The sequence below is a fragment of the Culicoides brevitarsis genome, chromosome 1, assembly GCF_036172545.1.
Source record: "Culicoides brevitarsis isolate CSIRO-B50_1 chromosome 1, AGI_CSIRO_Cbre_v1, whole genome shotgun sequence".
Taxonomy (NCBI): domain Eukaryota; kingdom Metazoa; phylum Arthropoda; class Insecta; order Diptera; family Ceratopogonidae; genus Culicoides; species Culicoides brevitarsis.
This window is the reverse complement of record NC_087085.1, coordinates 7,668,303-7,691,973: the sequence shown is the minus strand read 5'-3', so window position 1 is coordinate 7,691,973 and position 23,671 is coordinate 7,668,303. Positions and strand designations below refer to the sequence as shown.

Genomic DNA, 23,671 nt, shown 5'->3' with positions numbered 1-23,671 from the left:
AATATGTGCGATAATGGATTTAAATTTCACTAAAAATGATTGTTTAAATTTTGGATAACGTTAACAGAAAAGGTGAGAATTAAATTTTAATTAATAATAAATAAAAACATTTTAATTCGATTAAAAATTCAACAAAAAAAAAAAATAAAAATGTGACAAAATTCAATTCAATCAATTGGCGATCACGAAGTCTAATTTTCTAAAATATATTTACATAAAAGTACGAACAAAAAAAAATTTTTTTTTGCAAAACATTAAATTGCTAATATTTTTGTACAGAGGGAATAATGTAGCAACAGCTGGCAAGCGGATATATAAAATTGTGTTTGTTTGTGTTATGCTTGTAGGATAAATGTCTTTTGTCTACTTGCATGCTATTTCTCGCAAAAATGTAGCGTGCCAGAAATGAGAACTAGAAAATATGTTTACAAATCGTAATGGGTTTGCATAAAAATCTATTTATTGGGCTTAACTTTAATGATGCAAATTTAATTTGAGCACTTTGTTTAATGTGGCATCTCGAAAAATCAACACTTGGGAACAACAAGTTAAAAAAATAGCAAAAAAAAAAAATAATAATATTAGGAGTCATTGAAATTTATTGTTATTGAGAAAATTGTTGAAAACAAAATATTTAATTAGGCTGAATAAAAAAATTAAATATTTTTTGATTTTTTTAAAAAATATACAAATTATAAATATTTTAAAAATATTTATTTTTATACATATTTAAACTAAAATTTAAAACTTCTATTGAAATGAATTCAAAAATCATATATTTTAATTTTTAATCCAAATGTTTAACTTTTATTAAATTTTTTAATAATTTTTCACAAAAAACAAAAATATGTTTAAGAATTCCATAAAAATCAGTTTGAAATAATTATTTTTAACAAATTTTCATCATAAATTTTGAAACTTTATTTTGAAACCTTAATTTTTAATCAATTATAATTAATTTAATAATTTTTAATTAATTTTTATTAAAATTTTTAATTTTGATTTCATTATTTAATTTAATTATATTATATAGAAAATTTTCAAATTTAAATAACTTTATTTTTTTTATAAATAATAAACCAATTTTTATTTTATAAATTTAAATTTTAATTAAATAATTATTTTATTAATTTTCATAAATTAATTAATTAATTTAATTTATTTAATTTTAATTAAATTAAAATATATAAAAAATAACTTATAAATTAAAATTTTTATAAGAATTTACATAAAAATTTTTTGGTATAATTTTCATAATCGATTAATTTTAATACTATTTTATTATAATTTTTATAAAATGACAAAATCAACAAAAAATTTTAATTATTTTTTTTATTATTTTTTAACTTATCTTTTTAAAAAATAAAATCAAATAAAAAATTAATTAATAAAAATATTCATTGTAAAATTTTCATTATACATACCTAATTTTTAATTTTTTAAATAATTATTTAATTGAATTAAAATACATATTATTTTTTATTTAATTTTTTTTTTCTAATTTTTAAGAAAAAAATATTAATAATAATGCAATTAAATAAATTATTAATAAAAATATTAAATATTTAACGTAAAATTTTTATTCTAATTTTTTAATATATTTTTCTAAAATTTTTGTATCAACCTAATTTAATGCGTATCAACAAGCTGCAAGACAAAAAAGTACTTTTCCTCGATAGTGCAGCAAAAAAAAGAACATAAAAAACAAAATTCAACTTTTTCTCCGTCTTATGGAAAAGTGCGATGTTGGTGACAATTGTACAAAAGTCTTGTTTTTCATTGTTTTATTACAATGACAATATATTTTTCGATTTGTTTTTTTTGCAAGCCTGCTGCAAAGAAAAATAATAAGAACAATAATACGATGATGATGAGTGGTAAACAAGCTAAATAATTTTCCACTCTGTTTTTTGTGTGCATGCAAATGTTAGCCACATTTACACAGAAATGCGTCATACATTTATAGTAAATACTATTTTCTTTTTTTTTTCTTTTTTTTTGGCATCCGAGTTGCTCTGCTCTCTTTTTCTGTTTTTGGCAACGTGCCTGATGATGATGTCTGATTCAATATCATAAATAACTGAATGGGCTCTCGTGCGGCGCAAATGTATCCAGCTCCAATTTTTGTTCGATCATAAATTTTCCGTGTCACAAAAGCTAACTTCCATCAAAATAATTTGAATACTCCGGAATGACAAGCAACTTGTTTGTTGTTCGCAAGGCACTCCGAGTGAACAATAATTTTTGTGTGTAAACAAAGGGAACAACTGACTGTCAGAAACATTCACAATTTGTGCAAATGAGGAAATCACGGCGGCGACGAATTATTCCGTGTGACAATTGGTCGAAAAGGACAATTTTCTATTATTCTCCGTTGAAAATGTGAGGTTTTAATGAGATTTACGACAAATTCATCGGAATAAGTCGTTCCATTATTCAAATAAATTGTTTGTAAATCCTTTCTATCCACAAAATTTCCGCATGTCTCTTTCTTTCAAACAATGGCGAATGGAAATTTTACCTGAAAGTGGATTAAAAGTCTTTAAATAATAGTAAAAAATTCTTTTGTTAGAAATAAAATACTAAAAAAGCTTTATTCTGATTCTCAGAAATTTTTAAATGGAGACGGCAGGTGAATAAAAGCAAAATAATGCAAAGTTTTCACAAATAAACACAAACAGAAGACCTGTAATTCGCACCGACCAAAGTATAAATGTTTTAATTTAGATAATAACAGTCTAATGCAAGTTTAATATATTACTTATTTCATTTTATGTTGAAAGAAGGAAAAAGCCGCGTGCTAAATTACAGTAAAAAACGTTTAAATGGGGCGTCATTCCGCCTACAAGTAACAAACAAAATAAATCAGTTGCCGTGCAACAAACAATTTGATCGTATTTTGTTGCTTTTTTGCATTTTAGAATAATTCTTACGATAGAATTCTTAGAATTTATGATATTTTTAATGTTATTATATTATTATTGTTACTTTGGTTCAGAAATATAAATCAAAAGTTATTTTAAATTAAAGCCAGTATTAATTTTTAGAAAATTGTTTAATTTTTTTTTCAAATTTTTTTAGAAATTATCAGAATATAATTTTCAGAAGAATTATCAGAAAAATATATTTTACTAAATTTTTTAATTTTTTTTTAAGTACAATATAATATAATATAATATAAGAATAATAATTATTGATAATTTTTGTCTTTTTTTAAATTTAATTTTAATTTAAGTTAAAAAATTCAATTAATTTATTGAAAACTAGAACAATTAATAATAATATTAACATTCTATTCAAAAAACAAAAAATATATATTAAAAAAAATATTATTTTTTTGTTTATATTATATATAATATTATTATATATTTTTTAAGTTATTTATTTGAATGTTTTTTAATTTATTAATTTTATTTATTTATTTTTTTTTTTTTTTAAATTTATTTCAAATAATTGAAAATGTTTCAAATAATTAAATTTAATTAATTAAAAAATTAATTAATAAAAATGCTATTAAAAATATAATAGAAAATAAATAGTATTTAAAAAATAATATTTTTAATTATTTTACAAAATATACATATTTTCTTCTAGAATTTTAAAAATTAAAATTCTTAAAATAATTAAATAGAAAAAAAAATAATAAAATAAAAATTTGTAAAAATTTATATTTACTAAAAATAACTGTTTATAATATTTTTTTAAATTATAAAAAAAATCTATACCTAACAAATAAAAAAAAATATTATAACATAATAAATTATATAAAGAATATATTTTGTAAAATAAATAATTTTTTTTATTAATATTTTGTGATTTAAGTTTTAAGATTCTAAAATATTTTATAATAATTAAAAGATTTTTCTTTGCTTTTAAAATTTTAAAATAAATATTTAAAAAGTTCAAGACAGACATCATCACGAACAAAAAATAAATTTTCATTAAAATGTGCAAAAAAAAGTTGAATTCTGAAACCGTTACTTAAAATAATAATATTTTCAAAAAAAAAAAAAAAATATCAAATAGGTATTCCCTGAATGCATGCTCGAAATGCTTACCCGTGTGCCTATTTGCCATATTCTACTGCATCATTATTTATTTATGGAAAATACTGAATGTAGAGTGATTGCAGAAACCGTGTTTTGTTGTTGTGTGCAAAGTTCACCTTTTTTCGTCCATACCGCTGCACGGCAAGTCGTGCCATGTATGTTTTTCTAATTTTATGACGGAAAAAGCGGTTGCTGTTCACTCGGTGCTCATGTAAAAGTATCTATTTTTACTACCAGCAATTTTTGTGTTGTGAGCCATTTTATGGAAAGAAATAAAAAATCGTAGAGAGAAAAAAACGAGGATGGCGATAACTGCATTTGAGCCACGACGACGATGACGTTATATGGAGCAGCACAATATAAATTTTAGTTTATTTATAAAGTGTTATAGAAAATGTTTGATATTTATGTCGCACAAAATCGTTTTATATGTTCATTAAAAATTAAAAGGACTGCAGCAGTTTTTATCGTGGCAACGACGACAGAAAAAAAAGCAACAAAAATGACGAAGAAACCACAATGTAGTGTCAATAAAACAATATGCGCCTTGCATATAATCACGATAATAGCCAAAATTGATGTTAAATTGTCTGTTTTATTATCCTGTCTAAATAATTCTCGTTCAATCTTTCTTCCGAATCAGTCGACAAATGTTACAATTTGCGTTAAAAGCCGATTTTGTGCTTGTTTGTGTGTGCGAGAGTTATAAATGGGGATGTTCACATGAGATTACTTGGCAAACAAAATGATATTTAATGTTTTGCATCCTCGTTCAACGACGACGCGAAGTCAAGTGAATCGTAAGTCTTTTTCATTCATTAAATTACAAACAATGACGCCACAACATTTTCCGTACTTCGTCGTGTGTGTTTGTGACATGCCGCAAGAATTAGGTCGTAAAACAGAAGCTTCTTAAATGGAAAAAGTTTTTTTTTCATGTCGTTATAAGCTGTATAAGTGGTAGGGTTGTCGTTCACACAAAAGATGTTAAGTACGAAAGTCAAATATTCATCAAGAGACTGCGTATTTCCAAGTATCTCTTGTCAGTGAGTGTGTGCGAAAGGCGGAATAGAAGAAAATGCTACTTAAAGAGGGAACAAAATCAAGGTTAAAAGACGTGTTTTATTTTTTCATAAGGAGAAAGTATATTACATCCCCCCTAATTTTTGGTAAAAATGAAAATTTTACGATTTTCATAAAAAAAAATATTTATTAAAATTTAATGAAAAATATTTTTAAAGCTGATTTTGGCTAATTTTGATACAAAAAGTTAAAAATTTAATATTTAAAATTAAAAAAAAAATATATAGAATTTTTTCCTATATAAAAAATTATCTAAAAGATATTTATTATAAGTTTTATATTGAAAAATAATTTTAAAAAATAATTTAAAAAAAATAAAATAATTATTTTTGTAATATTTAAATAATTAAAAAATTATAAAAATAATGCTAAAAATTAAAATATAAATAAATTGAAACTTTATAAAAAAATTTTTAACATTTTTTTTTCTTTGAAAATTATCCAAAAGATCAAAGAAAATTTTAAATATTTTTTAAAAATATAAAAAAATAAAATTAAAATAAAAATAATTATTTTTATTATAAATAATTAATTATTTAAAATTATTTAAAAAAATTAATTAAAAAATTAAATAAATATTATTTTTTATAAATTTAAAAAATTTAATGATAAAAAAATTTAAAAAATTTAAAAAATTTTTAAAAATATAAAATTATAATTTTTTTTTTTTTTTTTTTTTTGAAAAAATGATTCAGAAAATAAAAAAAAAATATATTTTTATCAAAAAGTCAAAAATATAAAATAATTAAATTTAAAATAATATTAAACTCTTCAAAGATTCTGATAAAGATGAAAATTTTTCTATTTTTTTGAAGTCAAAATTTTTTAAAATTTTATTTGCTAAAATTTTTTCAAGAAAAGGCGAGATTCTAATTGAGATTTCGTTTCAGGTGTTAGGAAATGCGCTTAGGGGGCGCCTCCAGTGGTGGCGAAACCCCCCTGGCAATGGGCACAGGCAACGATTACGCAGAACTAAGCGAGCTTGGGCCATCAAGATGGAGTTCATCGTCGCGCGGCGGCATAGTTGGCGGAAGCAGCGGTGCATATCCGCCGCCCTCCGCAATCTATCAACCCAGCAGTACAGCGAGTACGAGTCGCATACGCTCGAACAGCTTCGAGGCGGAAGACGTGATCGGGCCGTACGGGAGTGCTCGCGTCGCCAACAGCACAAGTTCGCTGCGCGGAAGAACGGGACTCTACTATTCGCCGCCCGGCACGTCATACACAATTGTCGAGAGAGAAAGAGATCGCCCATTTTCGCCGCCCTATTATTATAACACAGCGGGAAGTGCGCCAACCAAAGGCAGTTCGCTGCCCAGCAGATCGAGTTACTTGGAGCCATCGAGCTTGAGTGCGTCGGGCGGCGTCACAAATTCCGCACGACATTCCGCAAGCAACAACAACAACGCGAAAAAACGACCCATTTCGCCGGAACAAATTCTCCGCATGTTTAATACGACAACCTCATCACAATCAGTTCCTACAAATTATCATAGCAGCAATGGCACACGCGATCGCGGAAGACGAAGTCCTGCGAGTAGTCCGCCATCGACGACACATCAAGTAAGCATTTTGTCACTTGTTGCCTCGATTTTTGCTAAAATTTCGCTTTTTTTTAGTTATATCATCGTGATAGAAGCATTCCATCTTCCGTTCATCCATCTCAGTTAGCGACACGAACAGTTACGATGTCACGCGATCAGCAACCAGATGGAAGTCATGGGTTTGGAATTTGTGTGAAGGGCGGCAAAGATTCAAATAAAGGTAAAATTCTTTCATTTTAAGTTGATTTGAATCAAAATTAAAAATTATTTTATAATTTTAAATTTTTAAAAAATTAATTTTAATTAAATTTTCAAAAAATTATAAAACGTTTTGTTTGAAAAATTATTTTTATAATATTTTAATTAATTTTCAAAAGAAAATTTTTTAAATGTTGATACTCGAAATTATTTAATTTTTTTCAAGTTGTTCATATTAAATTAAAATTATTTAATTTCAATTAAAAATTTTAATTTTAAATATTTTTCACATTTTAATTAATTTTTGAATTAGAAAAACATGCTTCAGCTTAAAAATATTTATTTTTAAAATTATTATTTTTTTTAAATTTTTAATTTAAAATTTTATTCTTTAATTTTTACAAAAATTAAGTTTTAATTAATATTTAAATTTATTTTGATGATTTTTAATTTTTAATTAATAATTAATTATTTTATTATTAATTATTATTTTTATTTATTTTATTTAAAACAAAAAAAAAATAAAAAAGAAAAGTTATTTTTTTTTCACGAAATTTTCTGCTTAACTTTTTTTTCAATTTCAAACAAAAATTTGGCCTTATTATCAATTAATTTTATAATTTAATTTTTTTTTTGATAATAATTTTATTATTATTTTATTTTTTTAACTTTAAAATTAAAAAAAAAAATTATGAATTTTCGAATCTAATCAATAAAAAATATTTTTATATTTTTTTCAGGTCACGGAGTTTACATCTCACGAATTGAAGAAGGCTCCGTTGCCGAACGTGCTGGATTAAGACCCGGAGATACGATATTAGAAGTTAATGGAACACCATTTACTAAATTAACACACGAGGAGGCCTTAAAGGTAATTTATTCTTAATTTTCTTGTATTTTTTTTACGTCAACTTCGTCTTCGGTAGTAAATTTCACGTGAAATTTTCAATAATTTTCTTATAGACGCGGGATCCTTTAAAAAGATTTCAAACGTACAGTGTAGGTATAGTTTGATCGCACTTTTTGTTGGTTTTTCGTTTGAATTTTTCCTCAAAAAATGCACTTTTCTATCCATTCTCTGAGTTTTTGACCTTATTTACAAACTTTACGAGTCACGAAGCAATTTGAAAGATACCAACTGTTCCTCTCGTGTTTGTTGAGTTAATTTCGAAACAGATGTCTCCCATAAAAAAGCAAAAGATCAAACTATATTTTACTATTTTTTGTGTCTGAAGTAAATTTTTAGAGAAAAAAAAAGAAAAATTTGGCAATAGATGCTCCTCCGTTGCTTGTTGCCCATTTTTAATAGCTGTCCCAATGTATTTTATTGCTTGGATGACAACACCTCAACAGTTTCAATTAAGTTTTTGCCAACGAAACAAAAGAAACAACAAAAATCAAACATTTGCGGCACCAAAATTATCATTTGAACATTGTCGGAGCAAAATTTAATTCAATTTTCCACTGCAAACAAATTAAAATGTAAATTGTATTGCTTTCAATAGTCAAGTATGAATAATAGAAGAGAAAATGGGGAATGGGTTGTGCCAAAAATGTAATTACTTTGTTTATACGTGTAACGGATTCCGACTCGTTGAAAGAAGAGTTTTTACCTTTTGTCGTGAAAAGCAATCAAATTGTGTAAGAAACGGAATTTTTGGCGTAATTCCATCGTTTACTTGACCAAATCCACTCGAAAAAGGGATTTCTAATTAAAAATGTTTCAAACAAAATAAATCGAAGAAGAAATTACCAAATTTACATGTAAAAGTCGTAAATTTTCGGGTAAATTTTGATAAAAGTTGTTCGTTGCAGGAAGTTTGTTCAGTTTTATGTCTTCCTCTGTGTAATATTTTGTTGGTTTTGTTTTTGTGTTCCTTCTTATTATTTTAGAGTTTCTTGCTCCCGCATACACAACTTTTCTCACATTTAGCGCTAAGTCCTTCCTTTAGATTTCTCTCTATTGCCACTTTTTTCCTCCCGAATTAACAGAGATGTGTGCAGATATTGAAATCGTCGCGGGAAATCAGTATGACTGTGCGAGCGCCATCCTCAAGTATGTTCAACTCAACCGGGCAATTGCACGGATTTGGACCGCCGCCGCGTGCAGCACCAATCGATTCAACATATCTACCCCCACCTAATCGACAAACATGTTCATGGATGGATCGTCATGGTCGTCCAGCATCACCGCCTTATGAATATGGAGGCCGAAGGCCCGATAGACGAGATAGGTGAGCTTTTTTCATATCCTTTTTTGATAACTTGAAATGAAATTTAAAAAAAAAAAATTCAATAAAAAAATTTCGAAATTTTTATGGTTCTGAAATTATTAAAATTATTTAAAAATTTATAATTTACACAAATTCGTCAACTAATTCTATTTGAATTTTTAAAAATTCAATCAAATTATTTTAAATTGTTTAATTATTTTTATTTTTATTTTAATTTTAATTAAATTATTTTATTTTTTTTTAAATTAATAATTATTTTTTAATTATTTTAATTAAATTCTTTAAAATAAATAAAAATTAAATAATTTTTCACACATTTTAAAATAATAATAATTAAAAAATATAAAAAATAATACACAATTTTATTATTTGTGAAAAAATAATAAAAATAAAAAAAAAATATTTTAACGAATTCATTATAATTTTAATATGAAAAAATTAAATTATTTTATAAATTATTTTTTTTTTTAATTTTAAATAATATTATATTATGTAATTTATTTTAATTCAATTTTTTCTGATCATTTTTTTCAATAAAATTTATTTAATAAATAATTGATAATTTTATTTAAATTAAAATAAAAAAGAAATTTTAAAAAATATCTAATTAAATTAATATTCGAAAAATAATTTAATATAGATTTTAAACATTAATAAATTCATTAAAAAATTAAAAAAAAAAAAAAAAAAAAATTAAAATTAAAAATTAAAAAATTTTAATGAATTTATCCAATAATTTTATTAATTAATTTTTTTTATTTTTAATTTTTATAAGATTTTTTTCATTTTTAAATTAAATTGTTTATAATTAAAAATTTATAAGAGTAAAGCAAAAAAAATCATTTTGCGGAAAATTTTAATTTTTTTTTTGTCTTACATTTGCCATATTTCATCAAAAAAATTCATACGAAAAATTTTTTATTTTTCATTTTTTTTTTAAATTTTGAAAAAAAAAATTAAAGCAACCTTAAAATAGAAAAATTAATTATTTATTAAAATATTTTTCAGAGTGAGACGTGTAGACTTATTAATAGAACCTGGTCAATCATTAGGGTTAATGATACGCGGAGGCGCCGAATATGGCTTGGGTATTTTCGTGACTGGCGTAGATAAGGATAGCGTAGCTGACAGAGCTGGTTTAACGGTAATTCATTATTTCTCGTAAATTTCTTGTGTCAACACGAACTTTTCCCCTCAGATCGGCGATCAAATACTCGAAGTGAATGGTCAATCATTTTTGGATGTAACGCACGACGAAGCCGTGAGTCAATTTAAATTCCACAAACGGATGACTCTGCTAGTTCGTGACATTGGCAAAGTACCTCATTCGTGTACAACAATTGAACCGGAGCCATGGGATGCGTACAGTCCAACAGGTGCTCGGTAAGTAAAAATCAAATAAATTTTTTTTGCGTCATTTACTTTTATTACAACTTTCAGAACACGCAGGAAATGTCCTGTCTCGGCAATGGTCGAAGAAAAAGCACGGTCATTATTACCTCGGCAACACTTTGCCAACCTTTCATATTATATTGCTGAATACGGTGCTAGAGGAATGAACATAGAGGCCTTTGTATCTGTATTATTAGAAATGTTAGATACGCCAGAAAAGGTAACGACACAAAAAAAACTTTTTCCCATGAATAATGATAATTTTTCATGTTTGTACGCGACATTTGCAGCATACATTAGTAACTGAAATAAGAGAACTCATTTTTCCTGAAGACCGAACGAGATATGATGAACTCGTTTATCGAAGGGGTCGAGGCGGTGATATTTATGTAGATCCCCTTGATAGGCATAGAGTAAGTTTTTTTCGTCATTTCCTCGAAAACTTTTTAAAAACATGCAGGAAACAACTTTTACTAACTCTGAAATTTGTATTTATAACAAAAATAGAGAAAAGGAGATCATTTATCTCATCCTCATGACATTCCGGTAAGTGACTTTTTGTAATTTTTCATACACAAAATTTAACAAAACGCCAAAAAACACACAAATTTTAATATTCAGCTTGATCCTTTCTCAATTTATTCACTTTTTTTCCTTTAAAAACCGAAATTTATAGAATTTTAGTACTTTTTTGCACTTCACTTAATAAATTTCTTCAAAAATTTCGCATGCTTTATTTTAAAAAAAAATATTAAATTAAAAAATAAAGCAAAAAATGAGTGAAAAAAAATTCCTTGCTTTGCAAAATCTAAAAAAAAAGCACTTAATTAGTTTGAAACACGTTTTTCCTCCATCGAATGCCAAAATTCCTTCCTCAAGTCATCAAAAATGTTAATAGATTAGATCAAAATCCCAAAAAATAAAATTATTTTTGTAAATAATAAAAAAAAAATATTTCCCTTTTGAACAAAAAATATAAAAAATATCAGCACTTGACATCTTTTCGCTTGGCACGATACAAAATAGGTACATTTTTTGCAGCTTCAACACTGTTTCTGTCAGTAAAATGATGGTTTCTGACAACACAGACTTTTATTTTTTTTAAACGGACTTTTTTGTTTTTTGCCGACAATTTTTTTAGGTAGTTAAAAAAATGAAAAAAAAAAAGTTTTTAAATTTTCTTATGATAAAATGCATGTAGAAATGTAGTTTTCCCTTAAAATCTCTCTCTTAATTAATTCTCTTCCGCTTTAATTCTTAATTAATTGAAATTTTACTCGAGTGAGCTATCACGGATTTTAAGAAAAAAAATTACATCCTGAAAAAAAATTTTTTTTTGCACTTCTTAGCTACTATACTAATTTTATTTTATTTTTTAATTAAATAATTACCTCAAATAAACACAATTCCTTGCAAAAAAAAAATGAAAGCACTCAAAAAAATAGCTTTTCACGCACTGTAAGTAAAAAAAAGAGGCACAAAATCTATAAAAAGAAAAAAATCTCATTTTTTACAAAAAAAAAAGTTTTCTAAAATAAATGCACAATCTATATCCCGACGCTTGATTGAATTTTTTCATAGTAATTAATTACTTTTTCTATTAAATAATGAGAAAAATAAAGTTTTTTCTTGTAAATACTCTTTTCAACAAATTAAACTTTTATTGTTAGAACAGAAATAATTAAAAACATGAACAAAAGTAATTTCACATGTGTCGTTTTTAGGAAAAAAAATAAAAAAAAATTAATGAAGGTTGATTTTTCTTCAAAAATTAATTTAATTAAAAAAAACCTTCATAAAAAAAGAAATTTTGATTTTTAAACGATAAATGGAAATAATTGCAGGTGTCTGATACAGATTTGGAGATAATTGAAGCAACTACTGGTAAAAGTCCCTCAGAAGATTCAGGATTAGGATTGACTGTGCCTGACATTAGAAATCGGTATATATTGATTTTAATTTTTTTTTTAGTTTGATTAGTTAAACGACAGACATTTTTTGATTAGTTTTTTTATATAGAAGAATTTTTCATTAACTTACATTTATTTTTTTTTCATAAAAAAAATACAAAAAAAAAATCAAATTAACGCCAAAAAATAACGAATCAATAAAAAAAGTAGACCTCCAGCTCCTCTACCATATCGTCCAGTATCTGCTGGACCAATTTTACATCATCATCCCTCAGCGAGACCATTATATGCCTCTCACAGTAATTTGCCGACTGAAGTACCGCATATATTAAAAGTGCCGCCAAATCGTTCGGCAACGCCAAATATACCGATGTCAAGTACTGATAGAAAATTAACGAAGGTGATTTTATTTATTTTCCGTATTTTTATGATATAAATCTTTTAATTTGCACTTTTATTTTTTTTTTCTTATTGAAACAATTTTTTAATTAAAAACACACGAACACTTACACAAAAAAACACAATTTTCTCCTGTTCTTTTAAGCTACGAACAATCTTTGAAAAAAAAAATACTGATTGGCATTCGATTTTTTATAAAATTTTACGAAAAAAGACTTTGGTGCTTTAATTATTTAAAAGAAAAAAATACAAGAAACATTTCTTCTTCAACTTTTCGCTATTTGTGCAAAAATTTCCCTAAAATTCTCCTAAAAAACGCAAAATAATTAAAAATTATTAAAAAAATTTATTAAATTATTAAAATCAACAGGTTTATCTGAACGACGGTAGACCAAGGAGAGGCAGCGAAACGCAATTATCTAGATCAGAATACGACTCGGTAAGTAACTTTTTTTTATTTCACCTCCAAAAGTTTAATTTTTTAACATTTTCGGCACGAATGAACCATAAAAAATAACAAAATTTACAAAAAAAAATTAAAAATTCAACATTTTTATAACTTTTCTCTAATCGATTGTCTCAACATTTCTGTTTCCGTTTGCAATTTGCGGTCCGTGGCGACGCCATTGTACTCATCATCGAGATTGTAGTCTCTTGGGGGCTCTCGTGGTCGACATCTGCTGCCTTGTTGCGTACTCGTCGAGGCAAACTTTGGTCGGGGGATGCGGAGTTTGTTCACATCTACGAGATAAGACTCCATTTTCCTGAAAAAAAATAAAAAAATGAGAAAAATCAACAAAAAATAAGAAAAATGTTAGAAATAGCAAAGGTTAAGCGAATAATTATGCTTTTCGCTAAACACTCAGTCAACCGACGACAATCGTTGCAATCAAAGTCATTGAAGCATTTCCGATTCTTTTGTGCGAACGCATGCTGTTGTGCAAGAAAGAGTCGTTTTTGTTGTTAAAAGAGCTCAAGTAACCGTTATTATTCGTTTCGGCTAGAAACCGTGAATAAATTTATGTTAAGTCGATTGTTGTTGCTCAAGACGACTGAGTTTTCCCAACTTTATATTAAAATTCTAAAGTTTTCATGAAAAAAATAACTTTAATTGTCCCATGAGAATTTTACGAACAGAACAATTCGTGTCAAAAAACGTTATTCATGATAATAAAAATTATTATCAAACATGCAAAATTTTCAAGAAAAGAAAAAGATCCCACAAGTTTAATTATAATAGCGGTAATTGCATGTGATGCAAGTCTTTTCACTTTCTTGCGAAACTAGACACTTAATTTTTATGGTAATTAAAGCTCGTTGCACAAACATCTCGTAAAAAACAACCGAGAGTAATGCGGAAGGAAACAAACTCGCTAATTCAACTTCCTCCCCTATAAAATTTTATTTTTTCAAAAATAATAACAATTGTGTCATTGTGTCTTTGCAGTCGAAAAAGCATAAAAAAGTAAAAGTACGTGCTACCGAAATCTTTGAAACAATATCTAAAACTTTGTTTACTCGAATTACGACGGTTTATTAAAGCATGTGTACATGACATTCATTATTACGACACATTTTGTGGGTTTGTAGGTTTCTTTCGGAGCATTATTATATTTAGCACAAACCTATTATTATATATTATGTGTTTTATGAACAACTACCGAGTCTTAACGAGTTGTCATTATAGGAAGATACGATCTATGTAACAGCATAATCATGGACAAAAAGACAGTCGAGCAGTGATGGGCTTTGAAAATTTTTGAAAAAGTTGGAAAGTTTTATGAAAAAAATTATAAAAATATGAAAAACCATCGAAATTTAATTTTTTTAATTTTTAAAGTTATTTTTTTAAATTAAATTTTAATTTTTTCATATTTTTTTGAACAAATATAAAAATTTAATATAATTTTTTTTTTTGTAAAATTTTAACATTTATACATTACATTTTATAGTTTTCATTTTTTCTTTAAATATATTTATTTTTATAATTTTCATAAATTTCAATATTTTTCCTTTATATTTTAAAATTTAATTTTTTTATTATTAATTCATTAATTAATTTTTTTTTTTTCAAAAAAATTATTTAAAAATTAATCTTAATTTTTTATAAATATTTTTTTTTTAATAATTTATTTATGTATTTATTTTTTTTATTTTTTTATTTTTTCTAAAATTTTCAAATTTGATTTTTAATCAAAAAAAATTTCATAATGCGTCAAAGTTAAAAATGATGAGTCAAAGATTTTTAATTTATTAAATTTATATCACATAAATTAGAATTTATTATTTTAAAATTTAATATATATATATATAAAAAATTATTAAATAACATATAAAAATTAAATATTATTATTTTTTGAAAATTAAATTAAAATTTAATAATTTAAAAAAATAAATAATTTTAAAACAAATTTTACTAAAAAATTGAAATTTATGAATTATTTTAAATTTAAATAAAATTTGAAAAAAATTAAAAAAAAATTATTTTAATTGAAAACACTTAAGATCCATCACTGCAGACGAAAAATTAAACAAAAATGCGGAATAAAACAATTTTTTTATGATACGCCTTCTTGATTCACAAGATTGCGTATTCGGTAAACCTGAAAAACATTTCATTTCCATCAAACTTTAATAATTTGTCTCTTTTCACGTTTTAATTTTAGGTCATGCCATCGCATGTAATCCTCCGTAATCAAGTAGGACTTTGACAAACTGCATTTTCGTGACACTGAATAATTTTACACTTAATCAGCGGATAATTTTTATGTCTACATTACTTTAAAATTATACAAAAAAATGTTTTTAAAGGAAAACGTTGCTCGTTTTTTGACGAAAAAAAGAAAAAAATTTATAATTTTTTGTTGAAACAAGAAAAAAGGCGTCGAATGTCCATCAAAGGCTTTTGTAGGGCATCAAATATTATTACTAATAATAGCACAAAGCACATATTGGATATATTTTATTACGAGTACAACATGCACACGTAATTTCATTTTCATTATGTTTATTTTCATATTCTATCTATATAGGTAACTGTCTCTCCGTTGTTTGTAGTTATATTGGTATAAGAAACATAATACAACAAAATATAAATGTATAATTCAGTATGCTCATGTAGTAGAACTTTGTCGGTCATAGGCATATTGCTACAATTGGTCATGTTTTTGTATATTATTTTCAACATTTTCACTTTAGTTTCTTTTTAACCTCGATTGGGGGCAAGCAATATTATAATAAGTACCTTTCTTCTGTGTGTCTTTAATATTTTATTCTCGCATTACTACAACCACTCTGCTCAAAATATCAACTCTTTCATACGACACGGTAATTAAATAATTTTATTAAAAATTTAATTTATTTTTTTTTCAATTTCCGAACAAAGAAATGGATTTCTTAAGACGTTAGAAATGCATTTCTCGGTAATTACGCAATATATATAATTGAAAAACAAATAAATCGATGGAAACACGGATATTTTTAATAAAGAAGGCACTTGAAGCGCAAAATATTATTTTATATTTCGATGGTAACAACATATATATTGAGTTAATGCAACATACAATATATAGTATAAGCTTATTAATGTGGCTTATTGGCAAAGAATATAACGATAATCGTGTAGTGACCTCAAAATATTCGTTGTCTTGTTGTTTATTTGGAAAGTATTTGTACAAAAACATCATAATTTATTCATATATGTTCTAACATTTTTTTTCGCAGTTATTAATAATATAATAATAATGTTACTTTTATTAAATAATATATATTTAATAATTTATTTTCTTATTTTTTGTTAATTTTTTAATATTTAAATAAAATATATATTATACAATATTATAATATTTAATTTATTATTTTAAGTTTATTTTTTTTTAATTTAAATATATTATATTTTTTAATTTAATTAAATATTAATTATTATTGTAATAAAAATATTTTTTTTTATTATTTTAAACTCACTTTGTACTATTTTTTGTTTACTTTTTATTATTATATATTATTTTTTTATAACTTATATTTTACTGTTTCAACTGTTTATCATTTAAATAATATTTTATTTCAAACATAAAATAAAATTCATGTTTGTAAATTTATTTTTTTTTATTGTTTATAAAAGTAACGTTTTACCAAAGAGACGTTTAACGAAAGACTGAAGTGTTTTGTTAAGTGCATACGAGCATTAAATTCATTCATATTTCGAGATCAAAAACTTTTTTATTGTGTACTGTTACAGTAACTCTTTGCTGGCAGTAAACACCACTACTACCACAAAACTCACTCGCATGTACGAAACGAAACAAAGACCGCGTGCAAAATAAATGTACACATGATAATAATAAAAATAATAATCATATTGATGGTTTACCGTCACTCCGTCGTACACGTAGAAAGTACTTTAAAACATCTTAAAAATATGAACTTTTACATGTAAGACAATAAAAAAAAATAGATGAAAGTACATTTGTATTAGTAATAATGAGTTCCAATTATTATTAAAGCACTTTCGTGTGAGTGGATAAATTAATTTTATTCACAAAAATTTTCTGATTAAGGAACGTTGCATGTGCGGCAAATCGATTTATTGATCTTTTTCAATTTTTCTTTGAACGTTGTGCAGTAATCATATTATTTACATGCTACATGACTAATTTTGGAGTTATAAAAAAAAGTATTACAATTTTATGGTTCATTTAATGCGTTTGCCATTTACGAGTTATCTCCCTTAAGAAAATTTGCCCTTATATATGTTTATTTTTTCATGCTACAACATCAATAAAGGATCAGGTAATATACATAGATTAACCGAATTACAACTTTTCTTCCTATTAAGTTAATATATACATTATATATTATTTACACATCACAAACTACAAGACCAAGAAAATACTGATACAAAAAAGAAAAAAAAATACATTTTTTTGTATAACATTATGTTTTGGAAACATAAGCAATTTTGTTACATAATTTAACCAAAATCAATTATATATACATGAAAATTGTTTTAATTACATTATTTTATATTTTTTTCATCATATTCATATTCATTTGAAATATCAAACGCAACCGTCTTATGTAACTGTAATAAAAATTATAATAATAATGATATAAAAATAATTATTTTATTTCTGAGTTTTCATTAAAAAAAATAATTTAAACACGAAAATGTGTACAATATTAAAAAAAAAAAAATATTTTCGAGAAAAAATAATGAAAAATTTATAAGACATTAAATTTGTATAATAATAATATATTATAGTAGGAATGAAAATTATTGCTCGATTTTTTGATTAATTAATTTTTTAGATTAGCTAGTTTTCAAAAGGACAAGAAAAAACATTTTCATAGAAGGTTGTAGTGTCTTAGAACATTTTTTATACACAAAAATTGAAAATTATTAGAGAAATTATACAAGTTTTAACATTTTTGTCTATATACATATACTCTACTCTATTCCTATATATTTATATGTATTTATTGCTATATACCCATAATTTATATATAAATAATTAAATATATAAAACCAAAAAAAAAAAAATAGTAGAAACCATATAATCATTAGATTTTGTGTGCGTATTTGTTTTTGTCTAACATTATATTACAGGGAAGCTACTTAGACGGCATTCGTTCACAGATAGGTGGTTTAACGCAACGAGTCAAATCTTGGTACTGGGGCCGACCTCTCGTAAGTGCATCTCTTTTTTAATTCTAATTTCCAATTAATTTTATTTTAAATTTTTTTTTTATTAATTTTAATTATTTTTTTAATTTTTAATTAAATCTTATTTTTAATTAATTAATTGTATATTGAATGCTTTTTCTGTAAATTATTTTTTTTTTATTTAATTTTTTAAACACCTTGCTCCGGGAACATAAAATACTAAAAATTGTCCCTATTTGAAACGAAAAAAAAATATTTCCCTGCTTTTTAAATAATTTCATGATTGAAAAATATTAAAAATAAATTTACATCGAGACCATTAGATTTTTCTTTTAGATTTGCATGATTTTCCCAAATTGTAAGATATTTTATATTGCATTCACTTTTTCTTTTGACATCCTAAATTTTAATATTTTTAAAAAAATATATTAAGTAGGTAGGCAATTTTGAAAAGTCAGTAGTTAATTTTTTGTAATTTTTCAATATTTTAATAAATAAATAATTTAGTTGTAAATTATAAAAAAAGTAATTTTTATCAAGGTCAACAATATTTTGATTAAAAATATTTTTTTTTGCATTAAATTCGAAATATTAAATTATCCTTGCGCCTTTTTTTATTTTTTTTTTATTTATTTTCTGTTGTAAATTTAATTAATTAATAAAATTTCTTTAATTTTTTAGCTTTTTATTTAATTTATTTTTTTTTTATTATGCATTAACGAGGCAAAAGTCGTCTGATGATAAGTTTAAAAATTGTCCTGTTCACCCACAAAAAAATATGTGACATAAAAAGAGACATTCTAGCACGCTAAATTTGAATTTTGTACTAATTATTTTGCGCACTGATAACTTTTTGTTCATCCAATATGTATGGCACAATTTTTTTTTATTTTTTTCAAAATGTAGAACAAACAAAAGGCACAAAAGACAAAAAAAAAATAAATAACAATATTAGAAAGCATTTATTTGCGATGTAGGATAAAAATCACACCTTTATTTATTGAACAAAGATAATTCTTCGTGATAGTGAAAGTTGATCGTCAACAACATTGCACATCTTTTCTGATATAATAATTAATAATATCAAGATCGTTGACTTTTTTTGTAATAACTTTCTTCATAATGATGATGAAAATTACAATAATTGATGCCAATCACGCTACTAAAGGCGTTGACATTTCATAACTAAATAAAAATCATGATTTTTGTACAAAATGTAAACAAATATTATTTTTTTGCAACATTTGTAATGTTAGGCTGAAGCAATATAAGAAAAATATTTTTATTTTTTAAAAATCAAAAATTTAAAAAAAAAAATTAATTAAAATATATAAAAAGTTAAAAATAAATTAATTTAAAAAAAATTAAATTATTTAATTATAAAAAAAATAATTTTCAATAAAAAAATTTTATATTTTTTTTTTCACAAAAAAATATGGATTAAAATATTTAAGAAAAATATATTAAAATTATATAAAACAAATTTAAATATTTTTTAATAAAAAATAAATAAGAATTGATTCATAAAATAAAAGTTATTTTTTTTTAAATTATAAAATTGATTAAATTAAATTAATTAATAATGAATAAAAAATATATATTTATTATTATAAAAAAAAATAATAAAATTCAACAATTTTTCTAAAACAATATTACATTTAATAAAAAAAAAATATTTTTTTTGATAAATAAATAAAAATTAATTTATAAAATTTAAAATCAAAAAAAAAATTAATAATTATAAAATTAATTAAATTTATTTATTATTTTTAAAAAAATATATATAAAAAATAATAATATTTAATTATTTTTTATATAAAATATTTTTTTTTATAAAAATATTAAAAAATATTTTTCTTTATTGCATCTGCCTAACTAAACAAATAGAAAATAAATATAATCATCAAGTATCAAAGAAATCTAAAGTAAAGCAAAACCTGTTTCAACTTTATACTGCATATATCTAACACTAACCAAGCCATACTTAGAAAATATATATATTATTTATACAGAAAAGCGGTTTGAATTTGAGCGATAAAGATCATTATTACTTACTTTCGCTTTCTCGGCTTATTTCTGCAATCGTCTCATATAAATCATTGCATTTCATATGTTTTCTCGCCAGCATTTTTAGTTTGTTTTAGCCGATAAATGTGTCTAAATCTGATATAAATGGTCAGGGGTGAAATCATACACACATAGTCATGTTTATTATTTTCGAAATTAAAAAAGGAAAAACAACATCTTCTATTATTTTCACACATTTCACTCGCAGTTTCAACATAATTTCTACTTACTATCAGCAAACATACACAAAGACACGAAATACTGATATTAATTGTGAACACTCTTATTTCTTGCTTTTAACAACTGTGAAGTTTACATGTTTTCGTTAATGAGCTTTATTATTATTTTACAAAAAAAAAAAAAAGTTTATGGAAATTTATGTCAAACAAGTTTTTGTTCGTTTTTTATATGAAAAACATTACACTGGTTTTCCTTTAGTTTCATTTTTTTTCTTAATTTTTCAAAAAAGAAACAAAAATAAATCTCTACCCAACTCAAATTTATTTAGGAATTAGCAACAAAATTGTCAAGAAGTTTTGATTTAAAAGAAGACACTGGCGCATTTATTGTGGATCATAAGGCAATAGGTGTCAGACGACATCAGGTAAATTGTCGGGAAATTTTCGTAAAATACATAAAAAACTACGATCGATACAAAAAAAGACATTTGTTACTGTTCTTTCCTGTTATTTTACTTAAAATTATTTTTTTTAAATGTTTTTTGATGGAAAAAAAAAAACTGTTGACTTTTAGAGTTCTCAAAAATAGGACGAATGTCTGGTTATGGTTTGCAAAGTTATTGTTCTTTGCTTGGTTTCGGTTTTTTAATTTTTTTACGGCTCAAAAATAAAAGTCTCGATGGAAAGGAATTTAGGGAAAATTTCACTAAATAAAAAATCACTTTTAAATTTTTTTTGTATAATAGATTTTTAGTATTTTCTTAAAAAATAATTATTTAAAAAATTTATGTAAATATTTAAAAAAAAATAATATTTTTTTATTAAATTATTGTAAATTGCTTTTATAGATTTAGTAGATTTGCAAAATTTAAAATATTTAGCTTTAAAAATCACACAAATTGAAAATACACTTTTTTCAAACAATAACAATTTCTTACACACAGCATGGATATTATTTCAGGATAAATACTTCAAAATTTTTCTTAATTTTTATTTTTCTCTAAAAATTAAAAAAAAAACATTTTTTTTTTATAGGAAAACTTCAAGAAAATTAAAGATTGAAAAAATAATTTAATTTTTGTTACTTTTTATTTTTTTTAGTCCATGCAAAGACTTCCGATGGAGCAAAATGGAATGGGAACGGATCCAAATATAGATCAAGCAGCACATATTGTACCTGATCACAATGGAAATTTACGTATTACTGTTAGGAAAAGTAAACCTATTTTAGGTATCGCAATTGAAGGAGGTGCAAATACAAAACACCCATTACCTAGGATTATTAATATTCATGTAAGTGTGATTTATAATGGTTTCCTCTCTCTCTCTCCATCTACATCTACTCGACATTTATGTTGCTTGCCCTTAGTTTTGTCGGTTGGATAACGTAATTGAATTATTTTTGAAAAGAGTGGATGAATGGGAACAGGAATGGAGTGTTTGAGGGCTCAAAAGATAAATTTTAAGACAATTTAACATTAATAAAAAAAAAATAAATATTTTAAAGAGCTTCTTTATATTAAATTTTCAAAAAAAAAAAATATATATAATTAAAAAAATTAAATAATAAGAATTTTTCAAAAAACTAATAAAAGTTTGAAATTCACAAAATAAATTAAATTTATTTAAAAAAAAATTAAAAATAAATTTTGAATTAATATTATATTAATTTTGAATTAATTTTATTAATTAATTAATTAATTTAATTTTTTAAATTAAAACAAAATAAATTAAAAATGACACGAAATTTTAATCGAAATTTGAGTATCAAGAAGTTAAAAAAAATTTTATTGATTATTTTTTAAAATTTCTTAAATTATAATTTTTCAATTGGAAAATTAGGAGAATGGAATAATTTTTTTTTTAGAATTTTTTAAAAGAAAAAAGCTTGCTTTTCTACTTATTTTCAAATAACTTTAAATTTCATTTATTTTGTTAAATATATAACAAAAATCAAACAATATAGGATTTTTTTCTATAATTTTTTTAAAAATTTTCTGAACTATTTTTTAAAAATACAAGCATAAAACAATTTGAAGAATAAAATTTGTTTCAAATTTTAATTCTTAAAATCTTAATAAAAAAAATTAAAATAATTTTTTAAAAAACTTTTAAAATTTTTTTATTAATTCTGTATCTCAACCCTCTTAATATTTTGTCTATAATAGTAAAAAAAAACTTTTTTTTATCATTCAACAGGAACATGGAGCCGCATTCGATGCTGGAGGCTTGGAAGTAGGTCAATTAATATTGGAAGTTGATGGAAATAAAGTTGAAGGAATGCATCATCAGGTTCGCTTTCAACAATTAAACAAAAAAAAACTTTTAAATAAATAAAATTTTAATTTTCCTTTTAGGACGTTGCTCGACTAATAGCGGAATGTTTTGCCCGACGTGATAGACACGACATTACCTTTTTAGTTGTGGAAGCGAAGAAATCAAATTTAGAACCAAAGCCAACAGCACTCGTCTTTTTGGAGGCATAACATTTGCTTTCCCTGCCGGCTAGCGATCCCGGACCACGAAGAACGCATCAACGAGGGATCGACCTTACCGCGGATAAGTTTTCGACAGCACACCAATACCAACAACATCAGCATCACGAAGTACATTTACAACATCCACGTCATCCACACTATCAACAACGTTCTCACAGTCAGCACCGAGATTATCCTCGAGACCATTTGCTACACATTGAGCCGCCGCTGACGACAACAACTGCAGCGGAAATTCCCAAAGCGAGTACAAAACGCGGTCTCCCCGGACTCAATACTGACTACATTCTGCCGAAAGATGAATAACTGTTTCTGCACCATTTCACCTATTCCTCAATACGCCATCTAGATCTCTTTTTACAACTGTCCATAAATTTTTATGTTCGACTCTACTTTGATATTACGTCGTTAATTTTCATTACTACTCGTAGAACGTCAAAATAAATCAAAGAGCCATAA

General features: G+C 24.2%; 1 protein-coding gene across 1 annotated transcript; it reads left to right on the top strand.

Annotated features, from left to right (window-relative positions):
* On the top strand, nt 1–23,549 carry LOC134833352 (uncharacterized). Its single transcript, XM_063847653.1, has 17 exons — nt 1–72; nt 6,023–6,695; nt 6,752–6,896; nt 7,615–7,745; nt 8,867–9,108; nt 10,117–10,252; nt 10,307–10,491; nt 10,549–10,720; nt 10,791–10,913; nt 11,008–11,046; nt 13,180–13,248; nt 17,592–17,597; nt 18,415–18,495; nt 21,047–21,142; nt 21,819–22,010; nt 22,917–23,009; nt 23,075–23,549. The coding sequence occupies exons 2-17, from the start codon at nt 6,033–6,035 to the stop codon at nt 23,201–23,203; spliced, it is 2,502 nt and encodes an 833-aa protein (XP_063703723.1). The 5' UTR covers nt 1–72; nt 6,023–6,032; the 3' UTR covers nt 23,204–23,549.
* The last annotated feature ends 122 nt before the right edge of the window (nt 23,550–23,671 follow it).